Genomic DNA, 16610 nt, shown 5'->3' with positions numbered 1-16610 from the left:
CATATTTTAATGGCTCCTCTGAAGGTGAGAGCCACTGTTTTATGCAATTACAAGTACAAGGGTAGCTAATCTTAAGGGAAAGATAAAAAAACAAAAAAAACTACTTTGAAATTCACACTGTTACCCGGCATGGCGCACACTTGTAATCCCAGCAATCGGGAGGCTGAGACTGGAGGATCGCGGTTCGCGGACAGCCTCAACTACTTAGTAAGGCCCTCTGCAACTTAGTGAGACCTAGTTTCAAATAAAGAATAAAAAATAGGGCAGGGGGTGTGCCTCAGAGGTCAAATGCCCCTGGGTTCCATCCCCAGACCTGCAAAAAAATAAAAATAAAAATGAAAAATCACACTGTAATAGGAAAGACACTCTAGAGCTCTGAGAAACTAGACAAACTTCTAACTGCAGAGATCAGAGATCAACAAATTCCATTGGAAGGTTTTAAGTCTCTGATGGAGACCATCAGTAGTCCCACCCCATATCAAAAAGGGCCAGTGACCAGCACTTACAAAGCACTCCGCAGCATCATCCATAATTCCCAGTTGGAAACGCTGTTCATCCTGAAAAGTCTTTGCCAGAGCACTGCGGAGAGTGTCAGATGGAAGCACTTTTTCACTACTACACTGAAACTGGTTAAAGATTCCCTGTAGGGAAGAGGTTAGACAAAAGAAAAAACACAATGATGTTATTAAGCTTCTACATATTTCATTGCCATGCTAGCATCTCTATTCCGATGGCTATAGAAGCATATGTACTCATAGGTTGACAGAGTTTGATTTTTAAAAAAATCAAAGAGTAGGAATAAAGGGCGTGATCTATATTAATAGATCCTCCGAGCCAGGCATGGTGGCACATGCTTGTAATCCCAGCATTCAGGAGGCTGAAACCAGAGGATCATGGTTCGCGGACAGCCTCAGTTACTTAGTGAGGTCCTCCACAACTTAGTGAGAACCTGTCTCAAAATAAAGAATGAGGCCGAGCGTGGTAGTACACACTTGTAATTCCCAGCATTGGGGAGGCTGAGACGGGAGGACAGCTGAGGCTGTCCATGAACCACAATCCTCTGGTCTCCGCCTCATGAATACTAGGATTACAAGTATAAGCCACCACACCTGGCCTATTTTTTATTCTTTATTTTGAAACCAGGTCTCACTAAGTTGCAGAGGGCCTTGCTAAGTAGCTGAGGCTGGCCACAAACCTGTGATCCTCCTATCTCAGCCTCCCAAGTACTGAGATTACAAGCATGCATCACCATGCCCATCTTTTTTTTTTTTTTTTTTTTTTTTTTGCGGGTCTGGGAATGGAACCTAGAGGCATTCGACCTCCAAGCTATACCCCCTACCATATTTTCTTATTCTTTATTTTGAAATCGGGTCTCACTGAGTTGCAGAGGGCCTCACTAAGTAGCTGAGGCTGTCTGTGAACCATGATCCTCTGGTCTCAGCCTCCCGAATGCTGGGATTACAAGTGTGCGCCACCACACCCGGCTCATCATGCCCATCTTTTATACTTTTACTTTGAAAGTGTCTCATTAACTCAGCATTGTTTGTTGAGATCTATCCATATCTCAAAAAGATTCCTTTACTCTGTTTCATGTCCCATTTTGTCAGGTAACAATACCATTATCTATTTACCCATTTCTTTCTTTACTGACAGACATTTTGACAGTCTCCAGTTTTTCAGTTATAAAGTGGCTATGTCAATTTATAGTTCTGCCAATATATGATATAAACTTCCCCAAATTCAAAATATTATCAAGATTTAATACTGTCAGACTGGCTAAAGTTGGTCTTTCTGGTACTTTTAATCTTTTCATGTCCTTTTTTAGTCTAACTTGTGGAGAATATCTTCTCCCTGTCTGCCAACTTTGGTTACAGCATTTTTTTATGCATGTCTTTTTTTTTTTTTTTTTTTGGTGATACTAGGGACTGAACTGGGTACATTCTACCTCTGAGCTACATGCCTATCCCAATTTTATTTGTTTATTTTGAAACAGAGTCTAACTAAGTTGTGGAAGGCCTAAATTGCTGAGGCCGGCCACGAACCTGTAATTCTGATTTCAGCCTTCCAAGTACTGGGATTACAAGCTTGAGCTACCAAGCTCTGCTGCATAACCATGTTTTACACTGATGTAATTAAATGTATCTATCCTCTCCATCGCTAGCTACACCTGAACCCTGCTGGATGTAATATCCAAAGAAGAGGGGAAAAGATGGCTTGATGAGTCTTTCTCAGGAGGTACTGGACTTTCCCCTAAGACATCATATGTCCCATGATGACTCCTTGACATCATTTGTCCTAAATCCTCACTAAACCTAACACTCAGATAAACGACACACCTAGCAATTCATTACATACTAACAGAAGAAGAGAAAATAAGTCTCTTGTTTCAAAGTGTTAGTAATTTCTTCACATAAAAACAAAACAAAACAAAAAAAAACAACTTCCAAGCCGGGTGAGGTGGCACACACTTGTAATCCCAGTACTTGGGAGGCTGAGAGAGGAGGATCACAGGTTCGCAGCCAGCCTCAGCTACTTAGTGAGGCCCTCTGCAACCTAGTGAGACCCTGTTTAAAAATAAAGAATAAAAAATAGAAGCTGGGTGTGGAGGTGCATGCTTGTAATCACAGCATTTGGGAGGCTGAGACTGGAGGATCACAGTTTGCAGACAGCCTCAGCTACTTAGTGAGGCCCTCTGCAACTTAGTGAGACCCTGTTTCAAAATAAAGAATAAAAAATAGGGCAGGGGGTGTAGCTCGGAGGTCAAATGCCCCTGGGTTCCATCCCCAGACCCACAAAAAAAAAAAAAAAAAAAAAAAAAAAGAATAAAAAATAGGACTGGGTGTGTAGCTTGGAGGTAGAATGCTCCTGGGTTCAATCTCTAGTAACACACACACACACACACACACACACACACACACACACACGCACACCAAATTTAACATACTCCAACATGAGTTTCTTAACCACTTCCCAAACCAATTCTACCTGTATTCTTCCCCATCTCAGTAAATGAAAGCACCATCTTTGTAGCTGGTTAGGCAAAACCCTTGGAAATCAACTTTGGCTCCTCTTTCTCTCACAATTTAGATCCTATCAATCAGCAAATCCTCTTATTGCCACTCTAAAAATATACTTAGACCTCTCACTTCACCTACTATCATCCAAATGAAAGTAAATTCTGTCCTTCAAATTCTCACTTCTTGACTGACTCCTTTGTCTCCCTGAAAAAGCACAGCAGTCAGATGACATTTTTTTTTTTTTTTTTGGCAGAACTGGGGACATTGAACCCAAGGGCATTCTAACCTCCAAGCTACACTCCCCAGCCCTGCTTTTATTCTTTATTTTGAACACGGTCTCACTAAATTACAAAGAGCCACACTAGTGGCTGAGGCTAGCAATGAACCTGTGATCCTCCTGTCTTAGCCTCCAAGTACTGGGATTACAAGCATGGGCCACCATGCCCAGCTAATGACTTTTTAAAATATAAATCAGGTCATTTCTTTGCTCAAAAACCTCTATAGAATTCCCATTGAATACACAGTAAAATCAATGCAATACTTTCTACATAATCTGAACTGCTAGTGAGTCTTGCTCTGCCCCAAACACCTATCACACATATTCTAGATCCAGGGAGTTATTTAGCACTTGAGTTCTTTGCCTGTATCACTCTTTCTCTATGTAGCTGAATGTGTGTGTGTGTGTGTGTGTGTGTGTGTGTGTGTGTGTGTGTGTACTCGCACGCACATGCGCACAAGCTGCAAATAGCCTCACTAAGTAGCTAATGCTAGCTATAAACCTGTGATTCTCCTGTTTGTCTCCCAAGAACTGTCAATCACTCATTTCCCATAGATTTTTATCCAAATATTAATTTCCCAATATAGTATTTGATAATCAACCTATTTAATATTGCAGAGCCAGGCGTGGTGGCGCACGCTTGTAATCCCAGCATTCAGCAGGCTGAGACTGGAGGATTGCGGTTCGCTACCAGCCTCAGCTACTTAGGCCCTTTGCAATTAGTGTTTCAAAATAAAGAATAAAAAAAAATTGGGCAGGGGGTGTAGCTTGGAGGTCAAATGCCTCTGGGTTCCATCCTCAGACCTGCAAAAATAAAAAAATAAAATAAAATTGCAAGTTCTAAACTGGGCCTTGTGGCACATGGCTGTAATCTCAGGACTTGAAAGCCTGAGACAGGAAGATCACAAGTTTGAGACATGCCTCTGAAACTTAGCAAGATCCTGTTTCAAAATAGAAGTAAGTACAGGCATGATGGTGCATGCTTGTAATCCCAGTATTTGGAAGGCTGAAAACAGGAGGATCACAGGCTCAAGGTCAACCTCAGCAAGTAGTGAGACTCTCATCAGTCTGGTGAAACCCTATTTAAAAAAAAAAAAAAAAAAAAGGCTGGAGTATAGCTCAGAGATAGAATGCTCCCAGGTTTGATCTCCAGTGCTACTTGCATACACACACACACACACACACACACACACACACACACACCAAAAAACCCCCCACAAATTTTGATCTTTTATTTCACGTCATGCTCCCAGCACCTACAATGGTTTTGGTGTATAAAGAGCAATCAATGTCTCTTTTCTTTTCTTTTCTTTTCTTTTTGTGGTACTGGGGGTGGAACCCAGAGGCTTTCTACCTTCGAGCTATACTCCCAGACCTATTTTATATTTTTTAATTTGGAAACAGGGTCTCACTAAGTTGCTGAGAACCTCACTAAGTAGCTGAGGCTGGCTTTGAACCTGCGCGATCCTCCTGTCTCAGCCTCCCAAGCACAGGGATTACAAGCGTGCGCCACCACACCCGGCTTTTTTTTTTTTTTTTTGAGATATTGGGGATCAAACCCAGAGGCCCTATATTACTGAACTATACTGCCAGCCATTTTAATTTTTGAGACAAGGTCTCACTGAATTGTGAAGGCTAGCCTTGAGCTTGCAATCCTCCTGCCTTAGTCTCCTGAGTAGCTGATATTACATGTATGCACCGTCTCCTATTTACTTATCTATCCTGAGAATTGAACCCAGGTATATTCTACCTCTGAGCTCCAGGAGGTTTTATTTTTTATTTTGAAATATGGTCTTATTAAGTTGCTGAGGTTCTAGCTAAATTGCTGAGGCTGGCCTCAAACCTGTAATCCTCCTGTTATTTATTTATTTATTTATTATTATTTTTTGCAGTACTGAGGATTGAACCCAGGGAAATTCTATCTACAAGCTACACTCCCCGCCATATTTTTTATTCTTCATTTTGAAACAAAGTCATGTTTAGGTTCAAAGTCTCACTATTCTCTGAGGCTGTCCTCCAACCAGCAATCCTCCTGTCTCAGCCTCTCATGCACTGGGATTATAGGTGTGTGCCACCACACCCAGCTTTTTTTTTCTTATATGCTTTTATTGATGCATTATGGTCTCACATCATAATGTAAATCATGTTGACCCATACCTGGCTTGGTTTCCCTTTTAAGAGAGTTAAGAGCAGTATTTACTACCTAGGGCTGAAGGAAAAAAAATACACACACACACACACACACACACACACACACACATCTAAGGTAGAAATAAGCTGGGTGTGGTGGTACACATCTAACCCCAGTACTTGGGAGACTGAGATAGGAAGATCACAAGTTTGAGGACATCCTCAGCAATTTATCAAGACTCTCAACAACCTAATGAGACCCCATTTCTTTTTTTATTTTTTTCTTCCTTTCTTTTCCCTTTTTTTCTTTATTTTCTTTTTTGTGGTACTGGAAATTGCACTCAGGAACATTCTACCTCTGAGCTATACCCCCTAGCCCAATTATTTATTTATTTTTGTGGTACTGGGGATAAAACCCAGGGGCCTTCTATGTACAGACTATACTTCCAGACTTATTTTATAATTTTATTTGGAAACAGGGTCTCGCTGAGGTACCAAGAGCCTCACTAAGTAGCTAAGGCTGGCTTCAAACCCACACATTCTTCCTGTCTCAGCCTATATGTACTAGGATTACAAGCGTGCACCACCATGCCCGGCCCTAGGCCAATTTTTATTTTATTTCATTTTATTTTTTCCTACGAGGGATTGAACGCAGGGGTCTCTAAGATACCCCAGCCTTATTTTATTTTTTATTTGGAAACAGGGTCTTGCTAAATTGCTAAGAGCCTCACTAAGTTTGGAGGCTGGCTTCAAACCTGCAATCCTCCTTGTCTCAGCCTCCCAAGTACTGGGATTACAAGCTTGCACTATCACACCTTATTTTTATTTTGAAACAGGCTCTTGCTAAGTTATTGACAGATTCACTAAGTTGCTGAGGTAGAATGCCCTGGGTTTCTCAGTTCTGCAGTTCTGCAAAAAAAAAAAAAAAAAAAAAATTAAAATCTAAGATATATAAAACCAGGCATGGAGGCACATGCTGATAATCCCAGTACTTGGGAGACTGAGACAGGAGGAATGCAGGTTCACAGGCAGCCTCAGTTACTAAGTGAAGCCCTCCACAACTTAGTGAGACCCTGATTCAAAATAAAGAATAAAAAAATAGGGTCGGGGGGTAGCTTGGAGGTAGAATGTCCAAAGGCAGAGTTTAATCCCCAGTACCACACACACACAAATATATATACATATTATATATTATGTATGCTATATATATACCTAAAGATAGTATCTTAAACCAGGCATAGTAGCACATACTTGTAATCTCACCACTTGAGAGGTTGTGATAGGAGGAGCACAGGTTAAAAAGAGCCTCAGCAAGTAGTGAGACTCTCATCAATCTAGTGAGACCCTGTTGCAAAAAAAAAAAAAAATAGGGCCATAGGTGTAGCTCAGAGATAGAATGCCCCTAGATTCCATCCCCAGTAACATACACACACACACACACACACACACACACACACACACACACACACATGACAATACCTTATACAGAGGGAATACTGTGTGTATATATACATACAAACATATAATTACAACAAATTGATAGATATCTTAAGGACTTAATGCCTGGCAGCATATATATATATATATATATATATATATATATATATATATATATATACTTTTAAATGTTATATTATATAAAATAATAATACCATATTATGTATTATTTATATTTTATATATTAAATATCTTTTTGTGGTATTGGGGATGGAACTCAGGGGCATTCTACCTCCGAGCCACACCCCAGCCCTACTTTTCAGTGTTTATTTTGAAACTGGGTCTCACTGAATTGTAAAAGGCCTCACTAAGTAGTAGCTGAAGCTGTCCTTAACTGCAATCCTCCTGTCTCAGCCTCCCAAAGGCTGGGATTTCAAGTGTGCACCACCACACCCAGCTTTAATAGGTTTGTTTGTTCGTTTGTTTGTTTGTTTGTTTGTTTTGTGTGTATGTGGTATTGGGATGGAACCCAGAGGCTTTCTACCTCCGGGCTATACTCCCAGCCCTATTTTATATTTTATTTGGAAACAGAGTCTCACTCAGTTGCTGAGAGCCTCACTAAGTAGCCAGGGCTGGCTTCGAACCTGCGCAATACTTACTAAGTAGCTGAGGCTGTCCAGGAACCGCAATCCTCCTGTCTCAGCCTCCCAAGCAAGGGGATTTAAGCGTGTGCCACCACCCCCCACCCCGGCAATATGGTATTTTTAAGTTGCTAAAAAGTATCTATTATCTGGGCTGGGGAGCCAGATGTGGTGGGGCATGCTTGTAATCCCAGCATTTGGGAGGCTGAGACTGGAGGATCACGGTTCCTGGACAGCCTCAGCTACTTAGTAAGGACCTTTGCAACTCAGTGAGACCGGTTCCAAAATAAAGAGTAAAGCCGGGCATGGTGCACGGTTTTAATCCCCGCGCTTGGGAGGCAGAGACAGGAGGATAGCGCAGTTTGGAAGCCAGCAGCATTGGCTTAAGAGACCCTGTTTCCAAATAAAATAAATAAATAAATAAATAAATAAATAAATAAATAAATAAATAAATAAATAAATAAAATAGGTCTGGAAGTGTAGCCTGGAGGTAAAAGGGTTTCCAGGAACCCCAGTACCACCAAAAAAAAAAAAAAAAAAGTACCTATTAGTTGGGCATGGTGGCACACACTTGTAATCCCAGCATTCAGGAGACTGAGACCAGAGGATCGCGGTTTGCAGACAGCCTCAGCTACTTAGGTGAAGCCATCTCACAACTTAGTGAGACCCAGTTTCAAAATAAAAAAAAATAAAAAAATAGGGAAGGGGGTGTAGCTTGGAGGTCGAATGCCCCTGAGTTTCATCCCCAGACCTGCAAAAATAAAAGAAAAGAAAAAAAGAAAAAGTTCCTGTCATATGCTTTTTATGCCTTAGGTGAAGAAAGGTCCTAAATCAGATTATTTCCCTTGAGCTGTCTCCCCAGTCTCTGAGATGTCTGTAGGAAGGACCACTTCATTTCCTACTATTTCTGCTGCTCCCATTCAAGAGATGCAGGTTTCCCATGATGTACATAATTGAAATTTCAGCAGAGAAAGGGAAAGGTCTATGGTTGCGCTCTGCTTTTATAGTGGATTGGTAACAACAGGTCTGGCTCTGGTGTTCAGTAGCAGCCATATCTCCATACCATATTCTTTCCTCATGTCTTAATTACAGGCAGTATTCTCCATATGAAGTGGGTTACTGAATGCATTCAGGGTAGCATCGGACTGAATCTTTTTTTTTTTTTCTATTTTAATTATTATTGTCAGTCTTGCTCTGCTATTGTTATGAAGAAGCAAGTGCATGGGGAGGAAGCAGCCTGGGCCCCAGCATGCATCTGTGGAACTACAGCTCTGGAAGAAGCTTTAGCACAAAGCCCCTCTGTTAGGGCAGCACACTAACCCCTGTGTGTCCCTTTCACATGAGAACAGGGGCTGGAATGGGCCTCCTCCTGTTCCTTTTTTCACCCTCCTCCCACCTTTCCCAGGGGGAGATCCAGTTCACACCAAAGAAAGCCAAGAACATTTAGTTCAGCAGTAAAAACAGGTGGCAGTACCAATAAGGAACAAAAACTGGTATTCTTCCAACTGCTGAGGCAAGGGAGAGAGAAAGGGCAGGAAGAACCAAAACCCAGGAGTCATTTTTCCATGTGGGGTCTCTGAAGGTTCCATTTCAATAAGTAAAAAAAACTACCTTTGAGGTTTCACTCTGTTCTCCTTCATAGGGTAAAACCAAAGAGGTCTTTTTTTCCACTCTCATAAAATAACAAATTACTTTGTGTCTGCTATTTTCTTGGATACAGTACAAAAGCAACAAGACTTTAATGACTAAAAGCAGGTGCTTCCCCAACCATCTCTTTTAGATCAAGTAGCAAACAATTCTATCCACAGGAGCATATAATTATTTGGATTAGTAAAAACCACATAAACAGAAGTGCCATTAAGCAAGGCATAGTAGTGCACGCTTGTAATCCCAGCACTTAGGAGGCTGAGACAGGAGGATCGCACAAGTTCAAAGCCAACCTCAGCTACTTAGTGAGGCTCTCAGCAACTTAGTGGGACCCTGTTTCCAAAAAAAATTATAAAATAGGGCCAGGGGTGTAGAATTATAAAATAGCCTGGAGGTAGAATGCCTCTGGGTTCCATCCCCCATACTGCAAAAAAAAAAAAAAAAAAAAAAAAAAAAAAAAAACAGTAAAAAAGAAAGTCTTTGCGTTTAGGCATCTATAAATGCTGTTGTTTAAGGATTTTTTCCCCTAAACAGAGATCCATGCCTTTAAGTAGAAAACAGCATGTTTTTTTTTTTATCTCTTTCAAGATTTACTAGCCTTTCTTTTCTTTTCTTTCTTACACCCCCTGCCCATTTTTTTATTTTTTATTTTGAAACAGGGTCTCACTAAGTTGCAGAGGGCCGCACTAAGTAGCTGAGGATGGCCACAAATCTGAATACTCCTGTCTCATCTTCCCAAGTAATGGGATTACAAGTATGTGCCACTATACCTGGCTCTAGCCTTCGATTTTAAAGAAGAAATGCACTAGGCCTGGTGATGGACAGGCCAAGATTTCAGTGTATTATTAGTTCAAGGTCTCTGGAAAGTGTCAGTTGGCAGTCCAATTCAACCCAGCAATAGCTTCTGTAAAGGAATGACACACTTGATGCCCAGCTATTAGCTCAATTCTTGGTGTTTCTCTTTTTGATTTGGGTTCACAAAGTTGTTCATTTTGGCTCTCAAGATCTCTCTTTTGGCTACACTTTTTCTCTAATTGAAGGAACTTAAATGTGGTCAATCTAGTCTATTTGTAAACACAACCCTCTAGAAGTAAGTTAGGGGAGTTAGGAGGAGGACTAGCTGACTAGCTAGGGAACCAGTCCTTGAGGATATCTAAATGCTAAAAAAAAGAACTTTCACTAGGTATTTTTGTGTGTCTCTGTGTGTGGTACTGAAATGGAACCCAGGGACATTCTACCTCTGAGCTACACCCCAACCCTATTTTTTATACTTTATTTTGAAACAGGGTCTCAGTGAGTTGCAAAGGGTCTCACTAAGTAGCTGAGGCTGTCTGAGAACCGCGAACCTCCTGTCTCAGCCTCCCAAATGCTGGGATTACAAACCCACACCCAGCTCTTTCACTAGTTTTGCATGTTTAAAGGAGGCTGAGGTAGAAGGATTGAAAGTTGGCCAGCCTGGACAGATTAGTGAGACCAGGTCTTAGTGAGACTTTTTTCTCTTTCTTTTTTTTTTGTGGGGGATACTAGGGATGAAACCCAGAGGCATTATACCTCCAAGTACCCCTAAGCACTATTTTTTATTCTTTATTTTGAAACAGGGTCTCACTGAGTTGCAGAGGGCCTCACTGAGTAGCTGAGGCTATCCGCGAACCACAATCCTCCTATTTTAGCCTCCTGAATGCTGGGATTACAAGTATGTGCCACCACAATGGGCTAGAGACTCTCTTAAAAATAGCTGAAGATGTAGCTCACACAAACCCCAGGAATTGGTAAAGTGCTTGCCTCACGTGTGCAATGCCCTGAATTGAATTCCCAGCACTGCAGAAAAAAAAGAAAGGAGAAGAATGTTGAAAGTTCCTTTTCAAGAGGGTAAAGAATATGCAAATGTTTACCTTTTTGATACCCAAGACACTGACAATAGACCTTTAACATTTCGTTGCAAAAAACTTTCAAAAATGAAAGAGTAGAAAAATTAGCACTGGAAGCCAAGCATGGTAGCACAAGCTTGTAATCCCAGTACTTGGGAGGCTGAGACAGGAGAATCTGGGTTTTCAGCCATTCTCAGCTACTTAGTGAGGCCCTCTGCAACTTAATGAGACCGTGTTTCAAAATAAAGAATAAAAAATCAGGCTGGAGTGTAGCTCAGAAGTAGAATGTCCCTGGGTTCAATCCCCAACACCAAAAAACAAAGAAAGGAAAAAAAAAGATTAAGACTGTCTCCCATCTATCCATCATCCAACTTCAATAATTATCTATCCAAGACCACTCTTATTTTGTGGATAGCACCCACCCACTTACACACTCCCAGATCATTTTGAAGCAAATGCCATTTTCATCTGTACTTATTTCAGAATATATCTCTAAAATAAAAACTCTTAGCCAGGAGTGATGGCACACACCCATAATCCCAGCATTTGGTAGGCTGAGACAGGAGGATCGCAGGTTCACAGCCAGTCTCAGCTACTTTTTTTTTTTTTCGGTACTTACGATGAAACCTAGAGGCATTCTACCTCTGAGCACACCTCCAGCCCTCTTTTTTATTCTTTATTTTGAAACAGGGTCTCACTGAGTTGCAAAGAGCATCACTAAGTAGCCGAGGCTGTCTGTGAATCACGAACCTCCGGTCTCAGCCTCCTGAATGCTGGGATTACAAGCATGTACCACCATGCCCGGCTTTATGTCTCAGCTACTTAGTAAGGCCGAATGCAACTCAGTGAGACCCTGTTTCAAAATAAAGAATAAAAAATAGGGCTGGTGTGTATTGCTCGGAGGTAGAAGGCCCCTGGATCTCATCCCCAGTATCGCAAAAAATAAATAGTAGGTAAATAAATGAATAAGAAATAAAATAATTTATCAGGTATGGTGGTGCATGCTTATAATCCTAGCACTTGGAAGGCTGAGGCAGGAGGACTGCAGGTTCAAGGACAGCTTCAGCAACTTGGTGAGGCCCTCAACAACTTAGTGAGACCCTGTTTTGAAATAAAAGAATTAAATTGGGCTGGAATATAGCTTGGAGGTACAATGCTCCTGGGTCCCATCCCTAGAACCACTAAATTAATTAATTAATTAGTTAATAACTTATTTTGTTTAAAACATAATTATAGAGCCGGGCGTGGTGGCGCACACTTTTAATTCCTGCACTTGGAAGGCTGAGACAGGAGAATTACACAGGTTCAAAGCCAGCTTCAGCTACTTAGTGAGGCTCTCAGCAACTTAGTGAAACCCTGTTTCCAAATTTAAAAATAAATAAATAAATAAATAAATAGGTCTGAGAGTATAGCCTGGAGGTAGAAAGCCCCTGGGTTCCACCTCCCAGTACCACAAAAAAAAAAAAAAATATATATATATATATATATATCCCAAAAGGTCATAATAATTTCTTAATATCATCAATAACCAGTCAGTTTAATAGAATCTCTTGATAGAACTTTGGGAAAAGCAAAAGTAGCTGGATAGTTTCTCCCATGGGATTCTCTACTCTATATCTAAAACAGCTTCTAGACTTCCTGATTAGAAAAGCACTCACTTATCCTATATCGGCTCTTTGAAATTAAATTCAGTTAACTGAGCATGGTGACACTCACCTATAAATCCTAGTACTGTGGAAGATTGTAGACTTGAGTATACAAAAAAAAAGTTCAGTTATTAATACCATATCTCCCATGACTTAAGGGCTAAATTTATATTCAATTCATAACCCAAAAATTTGAACTTAGAGTAGAAGATTAGAGACCATGAAAAGCAACCCAGTACCTATCACACTAATTCCTGCTACCAAAACACACAGCCATTCTCATACACACAAAAACAAAGACACAGAAACACCAAGACGTCAAGACAATAGATAGAAAGACACAGAGACAAAGGTGGGCCAAATCTGCCAGAAGATAGCACTTCTTTAAGGGGAAATCATAAATTAATGTTGAGATTTTATATATGATGATCAATTTAAATATATATATATATATATATATATATATATATATATATATATATGTGTAGTATTGTGAAATGAATCCAGAGACATTCTACCTCCAAACTACATCCCCAGCCCAATATTATTTTTATTTTGAAACAAGTTCCTGCTAAGTTGATGAAAGTCTCAACTACTTGGTGAGGCTATCCTTGAAATTGTGACTCTCCTGTCTCAGCCTCCCAAGTATTGGGATTAAAGGCATGTGCAACTAGATTCGGCTTTCAGTTTACTAATTTTTGCCACAATTGTAAAAACCCTTGTAGATTACTGAGAGTATTCAAAGGTTACCAGGAGTATTAAAAATTTAATTTAGAATTAATCCCATATCCACTTGCCGCATGAAATTAAAAGAGAAGACTATTCAGGATATGCATTAAAATTTTGAGACTGAGTAAATTTTAGATTATGCCTAAAATTCTAGAAAGGAAATAATCATGACTATCTCCTGTATTTTCCTTAGAATCATACCCTTGTATTTGAACATCAAGCACATTTTGTTTTGTTTTGTTTTTTGCAGTACTGGGGATGAAACCCAGGGGTATTCTACCTTCAAGCTACATTTCCAGCACTATTTTTTATTCTTAATTTTGAAACAGGGTCTCACTGAGATGCAAAGGGCCTCACTAAGTAGCTGAGGCTGGCCACAAACCCTGTCTCAGCCTCCCAAATGCTGGTATTACAAGCGTGTGCCACCACGCCCAACTATCATGCACAATTCTGAATTCAAAAAAAAATTTTTTTTTGATGGTACTGGAGATAGAATCCATGCACATTCTACCTCTGAGCTATACCCCTAGTCATATTTTATTCTTTTATATGGAAACAGAGTCTCACTAAGTTGCAGAGGACCTCACTAAGTTGCTGGCCACAACCCGCAATCTTCTTGTCTCAGCCTCCCAAATACTGGGATTACAAGCATGTGCCACCATGCCAGGCTTGAACTTAAAAGGATAGGATTCAATTTTATAGGACCCAATTTATTCCAATGTTTTAATTAGTTGAGAGTATTTAGATTAGCCACTGCCTGGCTGGACTTTAAGATTTAAGAAAGGTTAATCAAAAGACATACAACTGGATGCTGGGGATGGTGGCACACACTTGTAATCCCCGCGCTTGGGAGGCAGAGACAGGAGGATCGCGCAGGTTCAAAGCCAGTCTCGTTGGCTTAAGAGATGCTTTTTCAAAATAAAAATATAAAAATAGCTCTGGGAGTGTAGCCCGAAGGTAGAAGGGCTTCTGGAAACCCCAGTACCAAGCCAGGCATGGTGATGCATGCTTGTAATCAACGCACTTGCCCCCCGCACTTGGGAGGTGGAGACAGGAGGATCGAGCAGGTTTGAAGCCAGCTAGGCTGGCTTAAGAGACCCTGTTTCCAAATTTTAAAAAATATAAAAATAGGTCTGGGAGTGTAGCCCGGATTAGAAGGGTTTCCAGGAACCCTAGTACCACACACACACACACACACACACACACACACACACACACACACACACACGAAAATCCAGTATCACCAAAAAAAGAAAAAAGAAAAGAAAAGAAAGAAAGACATATAACTGGGCAAGGTTGCACACACTTGTAATCTCATCATTTGGGAAACTACTTAGTGAGGCCCTTTGCAACTCAGTGAAACCTTGTTTCAAAATAAAGAATAAAAAATAGGGCTGGGGTATAGCTGGGAGGTAGAATGCCCCTGGGTTCCATCCCCAGTATTGGAGGCGAAAGAAAAAAAAAAGAACATACAAATATGCTCATATCTATAGGCAATCAAAACAAGGAAGTTAAACACAAGTAGGTGATACTTAGATTAGACCATAAGAACATACTTCCTTATGTGTGTGCTGTTTATCACTAGCTAAAATTTCCAGTAAACATACTAGAAATCTAATTTCCTGCTTTAAATAGTTTGGAAGAAGGATCTTGGATTTGAGGACAGCCTCAAATTAGCAAGATTCCATTTCATTCAAAATAAAAAATAAAGGGGTTGAGAGTATAACTCAGTTAGAATGCCCCTAGGTTCAACCCCACTACCAAAAAAAAAAAAAAAAGAAAGAAAATGATGTCTTCTACCACTTTATTCCCTGTGCTGATGTTTCAGTACCCAATAAGGAACTAGTACAACTCAAAAAACTTAAGGCATTTTTTTCCGGAGCACTCAAGTCCCCTCCCCCCAATTAACAAGTAGACTATCAGTGGAACACATACCTTCCTGTCCCATCAGAACAATCTAACTGCTCTCCAAATACAGACATTCCAGTACATACATGTTATATACAAAACACTACTTCCTCTCCACCAGCCCACCACCCATTAGCCCCATTTCCCAGCCTTTATGCCTTATTACTAGCTTTCTTAAAAGAAAAATTACTAATTGAGACTTGTTGAGTTTAATCAATCAATGCAACATTCTTCTTTGCCTATAACAAAAAACACTCTGTCCTACATCCTGGCACTGCAAAGCCTCTAGTACAATCCCTGGAAAAAGAACAAAATCTTTGTAGCATACTAAGTACAGAGGACGGATTTCCTCCCGTGGATAGAAATAAATAAATAAGCCAACACCAAAGTAAAGCCATACCCTGGGGGCTGGGGATGTACAAGCAGATCCAATATGAATAATAAATAAGAACTCTGGAATCTATGCAATGACAATTAAGGTCAGGGAAAAAAATAGATGAGAATTAATCTGGAGTTTTTGGGGACAGGGTAATTAGTATACAACCTCCTATTTGCTAAGTCACAGTTGACAAGCGGTATGGTTCAAAGTAAGAAAACAATACGACTCAAATTATTTTCAATGAAAGCCATCATTAATAATTTGCATGCAAAGTTTTGAGGCAGAAATTACTCTAAAGGCTTAATATCAAGTAGTATAGGAGAAAAGTACATTTTGTAGGACCAAAAGAAATGAATTTTCACAAATATGTACAAGTCACCATAAAACAATTTTAAGGCCTGGATGCAACACATTCTATTGTACCTGGTGAAGATCAACAACTCACAAGAACACTGACTAACAGAGAATCACGAAGCAGAAGAAAAAACAAAAAATAATAGACATCATGAACCAAAAGATGCTCACAGAATGCCTATAATAAGTATAATAATGCCTATAATAAGTATAATAAGTAGGAGTTGGTGTAAGGCAAAGTACATAAATGGAAAGGAAGAAGGATATACATCTTTCAACTGGAATATAGAGGGGCAAATTTATTTATTTATTTATTTATTTATTTATTTATTTATTTATTTGGTACTGGGGATTGAACCCAGGGGCAGTCTACTCCTAGGCTATATTTTCAGCCTTTTTTTTTTTTTTAATTTGGAACCAGGGTCTCGCTAAGTTGCTGAGAGCCTCTATAAACTGCTGAGGCTGACTTCAAACCTGCAATCCTCCTGTCTCAGCCTCCCAAGTACTGAGATTACAGGCAGGCACCACCAAGACCTGTCAAATCCCTCATTTAAACACTCCAGATAAGAAATAAAAC

The 16610-nt window shown here is 40.1% G+C and overlaps 1 protein-coding gene across 1 annotated transcript in view; it reads right to left on the bottom strand.

Annotated features, from left to right (window-relative positions):
* Positions 1–16610, bottom strand: part of USP54 (ubiquitin specific peptidase 54) — a gene marked incomplete at both ends in the record, with an annotated part of 97237 nt that overhangs the window by 60742 nt on the left and 19885 nt on the right. Inside the window, 1 exon segment of the mRNA XM_080693549.1 lies at positions 507–641. Within this exon segment, the coding sequence (XP_080549675.1) occupies positions 507–641 (135 nt within the window).

The sequence above is a fragment of the Muscardinus avellanarius genome (assembly GCF_963383645.1).
Source record: "Muscardinus avellanarius genome assembly, chromosome: 4".
NCBI classification, from domain to species: Eukaryota; Metazoa; Chordata; class Mammalia; order Rodentia; family Gliridae; genus Muscardinus; species Muscardinus avellanarius.
Note: the sequence above shows the minus strand (reverse complement) of the source record. Positions and strands in the feature narration are given on the sequence as shown.